The sequence below is a fragment of the Lolium rigidum genome, chromosome 2 (assembly GCF_022539505.1).
Source record: "Lolium rigidum isolate FL_2022 chromosome 2, APGP_CSIRO_Lrig_0.1, whole genome shotgun sequence".
Taxonomy (NCBI): Eukaryota; Viridiplantae; Streptophyta; class Magnoliopsida; order Poales; family Poaceae; genus Lolium; species Lolium rigidum.
The window spans coordinates 287,153,416-287,166,719 of NC_061509.1; the positions used below are offsets into that span (position 1 = coordinate 287,153,416).

Consider the following 13,304-nt stretch of genomic DNA (forward strand, 5'->3'; position numbering starts at 1 on the left):
CCTCTTTGTCTTTCTTCTTCCACGTTTCACAACCTTCCATTCCGGATCTGGCCAAACTTGCACTCCATGATACTCCGGCCATTGTGATTGGTCCAAGTAAGGTCGAAACCTTGGAGCCCATGTCCTCTTTGTGGCTTCGATTGAGAACTCGGACTCCCGAACGGTGAGCGGGTTATTGTAGTCGACACGTCTAGTGCGTGCCGCTGTTAACAAGTGGGAGCAAGCCAAATGAAGCAAAGAGGGCCTCCTACATGTGCATTCACATGTCTTTAGGGACACACGAAAAGCCCGGCCTCCGTGTTGGACACCACCTTGTGTGGTGCCTCCCGGCTCATTCACTTGGTAAACCCAGTCAACATTATCATAACATGTAGCCGTTTGGGAGTCCGCCTTCCTCGCCTGAAATTCCATGAACTCTTCAACCTTCGTTGGGAACTCGCAATTCCTTGCAATTTCCTTTTCCGTTTCATCGGTGTAGTTCTGGAAATAGACATTCAACTTCTCGAATGTGTATTGAATGATTGCCGTCACGGGCAATGCACGGACACCCTTCAACACATTGTTGAAGCACTCGGCCATGTTGCTTGTCATTTGGCCATATCTCCTCCCATCCTCATCATAAGCTCTTGCCCACTTTGAGTTAAATATGAGGTGTCTATGAAGAAACTCTTGATCACCCGCGTTGAGGTCTTTGTGCTTCAAAGTGTGGCGCCGGCGTGAGCGGCGCCACACTTGCTGCCACATCGGAGCGGGATCACCAGCTCAGCGTCGCCGGGCCACGTTGGATGGGTGTGTGGCGCAGGCAGCAGGGGCACCACATGAGCATGTGTGGCGCCCATGGGAGGGGCGCCACACAAAAGGGTTAGGTGAGTGAAATAGTTTCGCCGGAGGGTCAGTCTATGCTTTTCTTTCACTTTTGGGTTATTTTTGTGCAAATCGCCTCGCACATGAATCGGACACCAAATTGTCGTATGTGAGGCAGTTCCGTTCTTACAATATCTAAAAGATACAAAGGAGCCTGTAAAAACTTCCTCGAAAAAAAAGAAGCCTGTAAAAAAAAGAACCATTATTACTCCTGCCGTTGCCTAAGAGTTCCATTCAGCTCAACATCTTCTAACTAGCCTATACCAACAGATCATCAGGCAACTAGACTAGATCAGAGTTGCTCCAGCTACAATATGTATGTACACATCTACATGTCAACACATCATTTGCTCGAGGCGCTTTCTTTCTGTTCACTGCTGCTCTCTTTCTTCTCGCCGGCGATGGAATGCAACGTGGTGCATAACCGCCTCGGGTATCTTGTCTGCCGATCGAATCCTCTTACACATACATGTCCTGTGAAACCCACACGAGAAAAGCATCACATATCGTCTCCTGAAATTTCGATAAATATCCTTCTTTTTTTCCTCACAATGGTCCCATGCTAGCATCGATAACAAACAAGCGAAAAAGAGATACGAAAACTGGTAGCGCTTTTTTCTTCTCCAACATGCATAAAAAATGCAAAGGTCGAAAAATACTTACCTCTCTTGAAGCAGTCTTCAATGTCTTGTCTTGGTTGACCTGAGATTAACAAGTGTATGCCAGTTAGTATCACTCAACAGTAACTAGCTACTATTTCACAGGTTAATATTTCAATGATATGCTACCTTTTGTGATGGAGTGTATTGATGAACCAAAATATACAATGCGTCTCTCCAGCTCCCAGATACACTCTCTAGGGATGGTAATTGGGAAACAACTAGATGCATGATCTGCAAATACCTATAAAAGGTTCATTTCACAAGTTAGTCTCTAGCCAATCAAGAATTATCAGAATGTAACAGCGCAAAAACAAGTCGAGGCTGCATACCTCATGTTCCTGAAAGTAGGTACCATTCAATGGAAAGTTCCCTTCGGACGCTGTTCGACAGGGTATCTGCTCGTAGATGTATGCACCAAATAAGAATAGGGACAGAACAAATCTAATCATATTGTAATATCTGCATCTCTAAGAAAACTTTTGGCCCATAAAATGGGGCTCAATATGTTATTACAGCCAACACGATTGGCACGATTTCAAAATACATAAATTATAGCCCACTTTTGGGACACCTCTTGCCCGGATTTCCTCTGCTTAAGAGCTTTTGTATGAGATAGTTGGAGTAGGGAAGGGAAGAAACTCAATAATTTTAACTTGCCAAACCTCCAGGTTTAGTTTTTTTAGAAATGTCTACAGTTGGGTGTATCTGAGTTTATAGTTATCAATTAGGTGAGATTGTGAAATAAACAGAACGAACCATGGTTTTAAAGGCGCCAAGGCGTCCCAAGGCGATGGGGGGGCGCCTCAACGCCTAGGCGCTCAAGGCGCATTGCAAGGCGACGCCTTTGAGGCTGCCTTGCTGGAAGCAAAGCATCAGCTAGGTAGGATGAGCAGAGGCAAGCAGAGGCAAAGCAGGCAAGAAGAAGTGCATCACATACACACACCAGACACCACCAAGGCACCAAGAGAAGCTGTCATGGAAGCTGTACATTGTTTCCCCTCCAGGAGAGGGATGTACCAGTGGGAGGAGTCGCCAGAAGCTTGGCCGGAGCTGGGGAGGACGGCAGATGAAGGAGCAGCAGCAGATCTGGCCAGAGTTGGGGAGGTCGCGTGAGAGGAGCTCCCCCCCTCTCTCTTCCCTCTCTTTCCCCTATAGATGGCCCTCAATTTCCCTCCCAGCCCGCCATTTCTGTTTTCCCCTCCTGCCATCCCAAAGTTTCCCGCGCACAGAACAAAGGCGTCCAGATTCTTGCAAGGCGGCGATTTCACGCCTAGGCGACGCCTTTGGACGCCTTGGAGACGCCTTTGGACGCCTTGGACAGAAAACAAAGGCGACACCGACGCCTTGCCCTCCTGGAACGCCCGGACGCTTAAGCGTCGCTTAGGCGACGCCTAGGCGACGCCTTTAAAACCATGGAACGAACAATGGTTAACTATTTCCAATTTAGATAACTATTGATTACTACCATCAAAAGTTAACCAAGCCATATACTACGAATTACCCCTCAAAAGATCAGCAAAGCAGCTGAGTATAATTCAGATAACCTCTGGCTACTTGTATCCATTTGTGCCATGCACAGAGCACAGTTGCATGGCTCAAACATGCCTAATTTTTCGACTTTTTAATAACTGCTCATTGAGAATGTACTATTACCTTTTACATCACATTTACATATTCTAGTCTAAAAAAGTAAAGTACACTCCGAGTAAGTGGTTACTCACCAGAACTGTGCCTTTCACCATGTGGTCGTCGGGACAAGGAATAACAACCAGGAGATAGTGACATGGATCTTCTGGAATTCTATCTTCAAACTAGAAGACACAGAAAATCAGTCAATATATTTGTCGATGTCGACAGACTTCATAATTGAAGTACGAAGTTTAAGGCGTCATGACATACAACATACCTCTTCCAAGATAGCATGATCATCTGGGAGTACATACCTGCAATAGCAATCATGCAAACTTAGCGGGGCCACTGCTGATTTCTAAGGGGAAAAAATCTCAGTATACCAGAAAGTATGTTATTACGTACGCATGGTGCTCCGTCCTAAGATGTCCTATGTTTTTCAATTTTCTCTGTGTGTAGCGTGAATCGTTCAGTGCCAAGCCTTTTCCACAACTTGGTGTCCAAGAGCCGTTGCTCCCCATAGGCTTGTTTGAACACAAATTGATTTCAACGTCGTACCCTACTCCTGACATAATATCTTCAATATCAACAAGATCATCTTCACTGGGATATCCCTGTTCATCAAGTGCTTCGTATTCATATTCAGGACTTGGTGGCACCTCAATAATGGGCTCACAGCTACTAGTGGGTTGCCTTCCAGCAGTCCTGCTTTCATCGATTTCAAGTTGGCACACTTGCTGACTTGGCGTGCAGCTACCATTTGACAACAAGAGCCTCTCAGAAGTAATCATACTTGCTTGCCCTTCACTATGTCCATGCACATGCTCCTCTGCGGGAGGAAGCAGTGGTCTGATAATAACCAAATGTCAATGTCCATGTTTTATAAATTAGTCCAAAGCAATACAAAAAAGAATCACAAATGTTACGCAACAGCAAAAATTGCTCATGTTTTTGTACTGCATCTTTTAAAAGGTTTTACATCTCCCAATGCTTCCAGTCCTTTTAAGTTATTGCCCTTAACAAGAATAGCATTTTGCTACACAAAACCTATGTCACACAACTGACTAATTCAATGACTGAATTTAAATAGCACATAAGAGTTCACTACAGAGAATAAAAACAATATCTTAGTGTATTGCTAAAATAAGCTCAAGTAAATAACCCTACAGCATCCGACAGTACCTGGTACGTTTACTTCTATACCACCTGCATCCTGAACGGAAAGGGCAAGCATTGCAATTTGGATCTACTTTTGTGCAAATTACCTGCATAATGGAAGCATCCACAATAAAACATTTATAGCTAAATTTTCATGAATCTTGTTGATCAATGTTTGCGTATAGCAAATACCTTTCCGAAAGTTATCATGAGACAGTGTAGTTCATACCTATTATTTGTGAAGATTTATCAGATAGATCTAGTAAGAGTTACAAAAACAATGCTCATATATTTGAAAGATCAGTACTTACAATTTTTCCTTGTCAATAGTACATAATCTTGGCCATAAGTAACTCTGCACATCTTCCATGAGTGGGTATCTTCAACAGAGGAAAGAAGACATAAGAACAGTAATCAATCATAAGAACAGAGTTACCGATCATGTTTACATATTCAGGTGAGAAAAATCTTACAAGTCAACCAAATGAAACTCCTCATCACAGCATTGGAGTTCGACCCATTCTAGCCTTGTGACTATGCGAGCTACATTCACATCAACCTGAAAAGAGTGGAGAGGGGCACACGTTTGATTTAAAATGCATACAATTTGATGGATTTGATTTATTTTAAGAAACAAAATATAACTTACTGGGAATGCTTTATGATTCAGTGACAAAAGACGTATGCAGTCAACACTTTTAGCTCCAAGTCCATTTACACTGAGTAGATATTTTCTAATGCCAGCAAAAGGAACAATCAAAATATAAGTGATATGATTCAACTGAACATGCATATTTTACATTGCACTGAACAAATTAGATTTGCCTATTCTATCTAGAGAAATATCCCTTCCACAAGTGCTATGATATACCTATAATATATATAACAACAAGAAAACTGAACATCTACAATTAGGGAAATATCTGTATCTAGCTATTTCCTGACAGTTCAGCACCAATAAAACAGAAACCAAAATCGTTATTCAATTGACTGCGGCATGTTTAAAAAAATAGAGCCATACTTTGCGCTTTCCCGCGGTACACATCTAAGCCAATCCAGGTCAAAACTTCCATGGTCTTTCTTTATCCGCGTGAGAAACGCCTATAAAAGGAAGAATGGCACTATTAACTCTTGTGCCGAATGCAGAAACGAACAGTGGACAAAACATATTGCTAGTGGTAAGAATAAGTAGTTTAAGTAACAAAATGACATTTCAGTTAACAGTTGTTAAAAGAAAAAATATACAAATTAGTACTTCCAAGCAAAGAGACTACTTTAACTGCATTGAGAAAATTCCAAAGTAGATTACAATGGACAGATAAAACTAACTCCATTATATTTTTGTTTCCGACACCAGCATTATCTCCAAAGCATACTTGTGTCCATTACTTCTCTAACTGCATGCCAATTTCAATTAAAGTTGCAACAGTAAAAAACATAATGCCACAGAAATACTTTTGGCGACAAAATTTACAAATATGATTTCTGTGAGATGGGTCGCTGAACAGGGAGGAGAGGTAGGAGGTCGGTTGATGGATGCAAGCATGCTAGCGTTGGCTCTCTTGTTAGGAGAGGGGAGGGCGCTGAGAAAGAGAGGGTACCAAAGACGGGTGAGCGTAGCTCGGAACCGATGGTTCGGGGCTTTTGTCCAGTGGAAGGCTGCAGGTAATTTCCCCCTCCAGGGACTGATACATAACCCGCAGATGGAAGGGAGGTGGAGTGGGCGAGGCTACTTTCTCCAACTCCGCCAAAATGAACTAGAGGCCACCTAAGCTCAAATCTATGAAAAATGAGGAGCTGGATGTTTCGGTTAGGTCTACGTGATTCAGTCACTAGTGGACCTGTGGACTGGAGCTGCCCAAAAAACACCCCCATAATCCCCCTGTTGTACATGGTTGCTTGATTGATTTAAAAATGTAGCCTCTCATTATATAAACATCTCAGAGATAAGGAAAGTTTGAACAAGTACAAGGCAAGAAACAAACAAGTTCAAACCAAACTCGATCTAATCTAACTAATTTGTAGAAGATATACTAACTTCCTTGGAGATCAAGTAGCTGCCCTAGGAGGCACTTGCAGCGGCACGCATTGGAGCAATCTCACATAACATAAAGAAATGTATGCGTAGCTTCGGAAACAAAACCTAGTCTAATATTTCTTCTGCGACATAGTAAAAATACATATATATATATATTAAACTAAACAAAAGTGAAATATATCAATAGTGGTTTCCCTAGGAGCAGAAAACAGAACAAATAGGTTATTTCTTCCAATTTGAACTGTAAACAGCCCTGTCTAGTAACGCACTACACATGATCAAGGAATTCTAACTTTGTAAATTAGTACTTTAAAGTTTTTAGGAATTCTACACATGATGACTTTGGTGTTAAAAATACAACTAACTTTGTAAATTAGTACTTTAAAGTTTTTAGGAATTCTACACATGATGACTTTGGTGTTAAAAATACAACTAACTTTGTAAATTAGTACTTTAAAGTTTTTAGGAATTCGAAAAACTATATGAAAGTCTGGTTCCACAGATTTTGTTACAAGCAATGAGCGCCTTCATCTTTTCAGAGCAAGGTATTTGGAAACACGTTCTTGCTACAAAAATGTTTGGACAGACTTATAGAAATGATTGACAAACTGAATGTGTATTCTCACAATTAGATACCTGTATCCGCAATGCCAGCAGGTAATGTTGTCCCCTGCCTGCGATGCACTTTGCAATGTCGACAAGTGATGCCTTCTGTACAGCTTCCCAATCTACTTTGTCAGGTACTCTAGTTTTACTTTTGCTATCGTATCCTTCAATACATGCTTCGACACGTAACTTGTCCCAGTGAGCAGTATCTTCCAGGCGCAACGAAGCTATGAACTTTCTCAAGGTTCTTTCTGTGCATATTTCTTTTCCAGACTTACTCTTGACTAAGTTCAAAAGATCATCCTTCTCCCAAGTAGAGACATCTTTCTCTTGTATAATAGTAAGGAAATTCTCCATAATAGTTTTGTAGTCTTCACCATATTGTCCTTTTACCTCGTCAGTGCAGCCTACTTTCTCACAATCAGCCGGTTTGGAAAACAACGAATTAACATTCGCAGCAGATGATGCTTCATTACAATTCAAGACATCATCTGTTAACGGAGGCTCATATGAACATTCTTCAGCATTATCTTTCCTCTTATCCATAGGAAATTTTGCTGCCAGTGTCATAAAAGCATTGCTGTAACAAAAACATTTAGTTGGGCTCAGACAAAAACATTTAGTTATGAACGGTGCATAGAATGTGCCAAGAAAAAAAATAGCGCCAGCACAAGCATGGAAGCTAAGACTCTATTATTGTATTGTCTAGTATTTTACCTTGATAAATTGTCAGCAACATTTTGTGTAAGGAAAGTACCGACCACGGAATCAAGTACAGATCCTCCCCATTGCGAAAATTTTCTGGAACCTGACACAAAAGAAGTTCAAAAATTATAATCCAATTTAAACCTGCATCTTACATAGAAGCAGAGGGTTCTAAAACTTATTTGATCCATTATCCATATGTTTAATGTGGATATAAAATATAAGGCTCTAGCGCTCATTATGTATCAGGAACTATTCATTTTTCAGCTGTTTAAACTTTTTTTTTTGGAATTAAGCACTCATACCAACAGGTATAACTTTGTCCAACTGTTCACTGGTTTATTGATTAAAGTTTTCACCTGTTCGAAAAAAAGGGAACAGGATGGGACAATCAAATCATATGCTTAATGCCAGACTATTTTGTTTCTCCGCTGAACTAGCCAATATGCATGCTCACACATGTGCTAGCAAGCATGGTCAGAAGGAATTCACCTGCACTCGCTTGAGCTTATTTTACAAAGAAGGACGGGGAAACACAACAGTGGTGCCTCAGTAAAGCATATTAACATACGGAATAAAAAACTTGGTGAAACAATTTATTCCTGTTTGAACTACTAGTAAATCATGAATAGTAGACTGACTTAACTCACCTGATATTTAATTCAATAAGAGTTTGCAAAACTTCAGGTTCTTTTTCTATTGGGGGAGAAAAGTTTCAAATTTTATCAAAGGCAAATGCTACATCACATACTTCACATATTGTATTTGTCAACTTTGGACTCCAAGAGGAGAGAATGTGAAAAGTGAAATAGTGAAGTGTCAGTGCAGCTTTTACAACAGAAAGGCTAAGTGCAAGGAAGTACAGTTCGCTTCTTATTAATGTCATCGTTTCTTAATTGCAAGCTGTAGGCATGAAGACAGGCAAGAGACGGAGAAGTTCCATGGACCAGGATCATACCGAATAAATCCTTCACGACAGAAATAAACCAATCCACAAGTAGTTTATACTTGCGCCGTACTTCATCCCATTCAGGCCCGCTGCCGATATCCAGCCCTTCAAAACTTTCGCTGGCAGCCTCGTCCCACTTCGCCAGAACACCGTGCACTCGTAACGTCTCGGCATCCAGGCCTACCACCTTGGCCCGCACCTTCTTCCCGTGATTAGCATGGCGGACCATAGCAAGCTGCCCGGGAGTACCAACCGGAACCAACGCGGAGCACGACATATCAGCTGCAGCATAAGGAACTATAGCCTGTTCACCAGCACTTGTTTTCTTCTTCTTCTTCTTCTTCATCACCCCATCTGGCATATTGGCAAGGCGCATCAGATTTTCCACCAGCCTGGCTCTGTTGAAACTCCCTGTGATGACTTCTATTGCATCGACGTCCAACTTGCGCTTTGTCGACTTATGATCGGCGACACCTCCAACAGATGATTCACCAGGGTCCTTTGTTACAGGCGTCTTCCCAACTTTAGCCGGCGTGGGGCGTTTATCCTTGACCAGCTTGAAGCGGGCGACCCCCTTGGTGGACTTCTTCCTTGGCCTCCAATGGGCATCCTCCCCCTTGTACGGGGAAGGGATAGGAGTGGCAGCAGCTTTGGTGGCAGCAGCGCTAGTAGCATTGTCGGCGGCAGCACCTTCTTCAATCTTGTCAGAGGAGTCGCTCTCTTGCGGCGAGGAGAGCCCTTCCCCAGTGCCGGGTGCAGATTCCCCAATGGAGGATGGAACATAGATGAAACCGTGCTTATCAAACATCCCAAAGTCCGTATCCGGGGTAGGGACAGGAGCGGCACCAGAGCTAGTAGCATTGGCGGCGGCATTACCTTCTCCCGGCGGCCCAGTCGACGCTTCCCCAGTGCCAGGTGCAGATTCCCCAATGGAGGTTGGGACATAGATGAAACCGTGCTTATCAAACATCCCAAAGTCCTTATACGGGGTGGCACCAGGGCCAGTAGCACTGGCAGCGGCAGCACCTTCTCCTGGCGGTGCAATCTTGCCGAAGGAGTCGGCGTCCTGCGGCGAGGGGGACGGTTCCCGGGTGCCAGCAGGCGCAGATTCCCCAATGGGGGAGATGAAGCCGTGCTTGTCGAACATCCCGAAGTCAATCGACGCGGAGGCCGGGACGGCGGAGCAAGAGAAGCGGCCGTCCGTGGAGGATTGGGAGCGGCCGACGTCGGTGGTCACCGGCGGTGGCATGAGCAATCCAGACCCTGGTTGTCCAGGCGCAAACAGATCAGAAATCCGCAGCGTAGATAGCTTGAATTCGATCGAGCAAGAAGAGATAGATACTAGGCAGCGTGCACTCACCAAGATCTGATTTTTGGCCTCCGCCGTGAACTTCGGGCGGGCGGGCGGCGGCTGCTGTGCTCTTGGGCAGCCGTGCAGGTAACGGTGACAAGAGACAATGGGACGGACGCTCCTCGAGTCCTCGACGGGGGAGTTTAATCGGAGTGCTCCTACGCCCGATTCCCATTGAACACGAGCAGGGCCCTATGGCCTATGCTAGGGCGATAGATCCGACAGCCCAGGGCCCAACCGAACCATGGCCCATAAATGTGGATCACATGTAGTACAATAGTATTTGCTCCTGATAAAAAAAGTAGTAGTATTTGCTCTAGACAATGTTCTGTTTTACCTGCATAATAAAGGTAGGTTTCAAAAAAAAAGTGCATAATAAAGGGAAGTAAAATGATAAATGGTGTCTCTCAAAATAGGAAAAACACTAGATACTTTATCCCTGCATTTGTGTTTTTTTGTATGTGGATTATGGACGATAATAAACTTGTATCGTACATAATGTGGTTTTGAATTTTAAAGAAAGGGGCTCCATGAACTTGTGAAGATTTCCTCTCCTTGTACACGCAACTTCTCTTCCTCTTTAGCGCCTCATTCTTTACATCCATGCATCACTCTCTTCCTTTCCTCCTTGCCCTAACTTGAACTGCACAACTTAAAACGGAAGCATGAAGCGTGTTGTAAAAAATGTCAGACCGCCATCTATCAGATAGAGCGGAACGACCAGAAAAGGAAGTGAATTAGAAAGCTGTATGGGGCTAACTACCTTGTACGGTTTAGGGGTTAAACGGCGTACTCTAGGGGAATATTAGGCTCTATCGTTTTTAACGATTGCTATCCTACATACAAAGAAAAAAATCCCACCAAACCAAGATAAAATATGGTCTTACTCACTAGTTGATGTTTTCCATACTAGTTTAGTTGCTATTTCCCCAGCTCAAAGCAACTTCAAATTTTTTGCTCCGAGATTTTCCTAACAATTTGTTCCTGAGTTGTTGATATCTTGTCTTAGTTGTTCAGGCGTTGTTTACACGATATTGTTACTCTATTGGCTTTAACCTCCGTGACTGTAGTAAGGAAGTAGATCTTATGCTTACTAGACTAGATGTGCTCACGATCATGCCTTCTACTCTACTCCCTCCATCCATCGCTAAATAGGTGGTGTATAAACTTTGACAAAAAATTAATATTTAAAGTTTGACCAAGAATATATATCAAAATATGAAGATATGTAATTCAAAAATAAATATCAATGAATCTATCATAAGGTATATTTTCATAATATGCTTATTTAATATTATACTTGTTGATATTTTGTTTAATATATTTGGTAAAAGTTTGAAAATATTAACTTTGTTTTTTAACTAAGTTTATAGGCCACCTAAGGGAGTACTACATAAGAGGGCCGTGCTCGACCAAGGGATCCTTTGATTTTACTGATTTACATAGAAATTATGTAGGTTTTGATTCATACAGGAAAATTTTCTGCGCCTGTTGTTTGATTTATAGGAATATATCTTGTAGGAAGTAATTATGTAGAAATGTTGTAGTGGAAGGGCACATTTGATTTATACAATTTATGTACGAATTATGTAGGGTCTAAAGTAAATTTCTGCGTAAGCCATTTGACTCATAGGAATATATCTTATAAAAAATAATCCTATAAAAATCTTGTATTTCCTCCGCTTCATATTCATTGACTTAACATTGTTTTGATATAGATGTATCTAGTCAACAAACATGTCTAGATTCATCTGTATGTAGATAAAATTAAGTAATTAATTCTAATTGGAGAGAGTAATTCTATTACTACAATCAATTTTTTCATTTCCCATAGAATTCAGGTGTGAGGCCTAGTTTGGTGCCAGTGTTTTTGTGTGTTTTGAGGAGTGTTTTGAGGGGTGTTTTGGGTGAAAATACCAACCACCCAAAACACTACCCATAACACTACAAAACCCTTTTAGCCAAAACACTTGTCAAAACACTTGTTTGGAACACGGGTTTTACAAACTAGTGTTTTCAAGTGTATTCAAGACAAATGGATAAAAACACAACTTTTTTAGCGGTTTAAATTAGGCTGGTATCACAAATAAAAATCTCATCGTTTTAGCACAGAAGAACATCTCTCATATCGATAATACGAAGCACATGACAAGCTAACAAAGAGCTCAAACTTTGAGTCTATACATAGGATAGATGTTTCTATGCATCACCTAATGTCAACGTAAAGCATTTCGTTGGACTTCAGACATTATACTGACGCAATGGTTGAAATTACATGGAAATGAATTAATAAAAAGCAATCAAATAAAGTACCGATTACTCAATTCATGGTACCAAGCTAAGCAAATGTTACTTGACAGATGATTCGGATGTCCTATGAGCCTACCAGCAGGTGCAACGCCGGACGTGAGTTCAGAGGAGGGTAGTGCTCACTGTGTGCTACCAGCAGAGGCAGGGTGTCGGCCAACAATAGCAGCAGCACCCGCCGTCCCTGCAGCATGGTTCGCTGCCGTCGGTGTTGATCAGTAGCAGGGCGGGCTCTCTGTCCCGGTGGTGGTGGCGGCGCACCTGGACAACATCAGCTAGGTGAGAAGACCACCGGTCCGTCCTCCGTACGCATCCCTATGGTGGCCGGTGTCGCCGAGAGTCGCGGTCCTCGACGCCGGCCGGTAGGTGAGGCGGCGCACCACAACAGGAACACCGCCGAGATCTGATGAAAACAGAACCAAAGCAATCGTTCCCATTTGGAGAAGGCAAATCTGATTTAAAAAAATGCTACCTTTTTCGCAGTGGAGACGACGTGGAGAAGCTCGGGGCCGTCGGAGGCAGCCGCGCCGGTGAAGAATGGAGGCGGAGGCGAGCACATGGTCGCGGGGCTACAGGTTGGAGGAGCACACGCGGCGGCGCTATGTGCCCTCCCGCTGGTGCTTCCCCTCCTGCTAGAGTTTGGTGGCGGAGTAGAGGAGGGATCTGTGCTTGGACATGCCGGCGCCGGCGAGCGACGGGGTCCTGGAGAGAAAGGGCAGCGAGGTCGTCGGCGAGTCTTCCAACAGGCGTCGCCAGCGCCGTGCGCCGCCAGCCAAAACGCGAGGGGGGTGGAGCGTTTTGTTTCCACCTCAACCCGACGGGTTTCGGAGGGTTTTCTGGGCCCTTACCCAGCCAAAACCGGCCTGCCGAACGCTTTCCAAGTGTTTTGACGTGTCTTGATCGGGCCCAAAATTACACCTCAAAACCGGTCTAAAGCCCAAGAAAAACACTGCTACCGAACGAGGCCTGATGGCTAATCGCTGTTTCCGCACTTCCGACTAACTGAGGGTTTTGCCCTCTCCCTCCCCCACACCG

At 43.3% G+C, this 13,304-nt stretch overlaps 1 protein-coding gene across 1 annotated transcript; it reads right to left on the minus strand.

Annotated features, from left to right (window-relative positions):
• Nucleotides 1–945: 945 nt before the first annotated feature.
• On the minus strand, nucleotides 946–13,015 carry LOC124693613 (DNA glycosylase/AP lyase ROS1-like). Its single transcript, XM_047227091.1, has 19 exons — nucleotides 12,396–13,015; nucleotides 10,458–10,605; nucleotides 9,972–10,299; nucleotides 8,621–9,874; nucleotides 7,675–7,765; nucleotides 6,988–7,537; nucleotides 5,335–5,414; nucleotides 4,963–5,047; nucleotides 4,787–4,872; nucleotides 4,625–4,693; nucleotides 4,506–4,542; nucleotides 4,338–4,420; nucleotides 3,561–4,004; nucleotides 3,433–3,469; nucleotides 3,248–3,337; nucleotides 1,856–1,921; nucleotides 1,653–1,767; nucleotides 1,528–1,566; nucleotides 946–1,338 (listed from the first exon to the last, which is right to left on the minus strand). Exons 3-19 carry the CDS (start codon nucleotides 10,135–10,137, stop codon nucleotides 1,208–1,210), a joined length of 3,423 nt encoding a protein of 1,140 aa, XP_047083047.1. The 5' UTR covers nucleotides 10,138–10,299; nucleotides 10,458–10,605; nucleotides 12,396–13,015; the 3' UTR covers nucleotides 946–1,207.
• Between the last annotated feature and the right edge of the window lie 289 nt (nucleotides 13,016–13,304).

Coding starts and splice junctions, on each gene's coding strand:
- LOC124693613 (XM_047227091.1), bottom strand. CDS start 10,137: ATGGGAATCGGGCGTAGGAGCACTCCGATTAAACTCCCCCGTCGAGGA. Junction 5,048..5,334: donor GTACCGCGGGAAAGCGCAAA/GTATGGCTCTAT, acceptor TGCTGGCATTAG/AAAATATCTACTCAGTGTAA. Junction 3,470..3,560: donor CTTAGGACGGAGCACCATGC/GTACGTAATAAC, acceptor TTGCTATTGCAG/GTATGTACTCCCAGATGATC.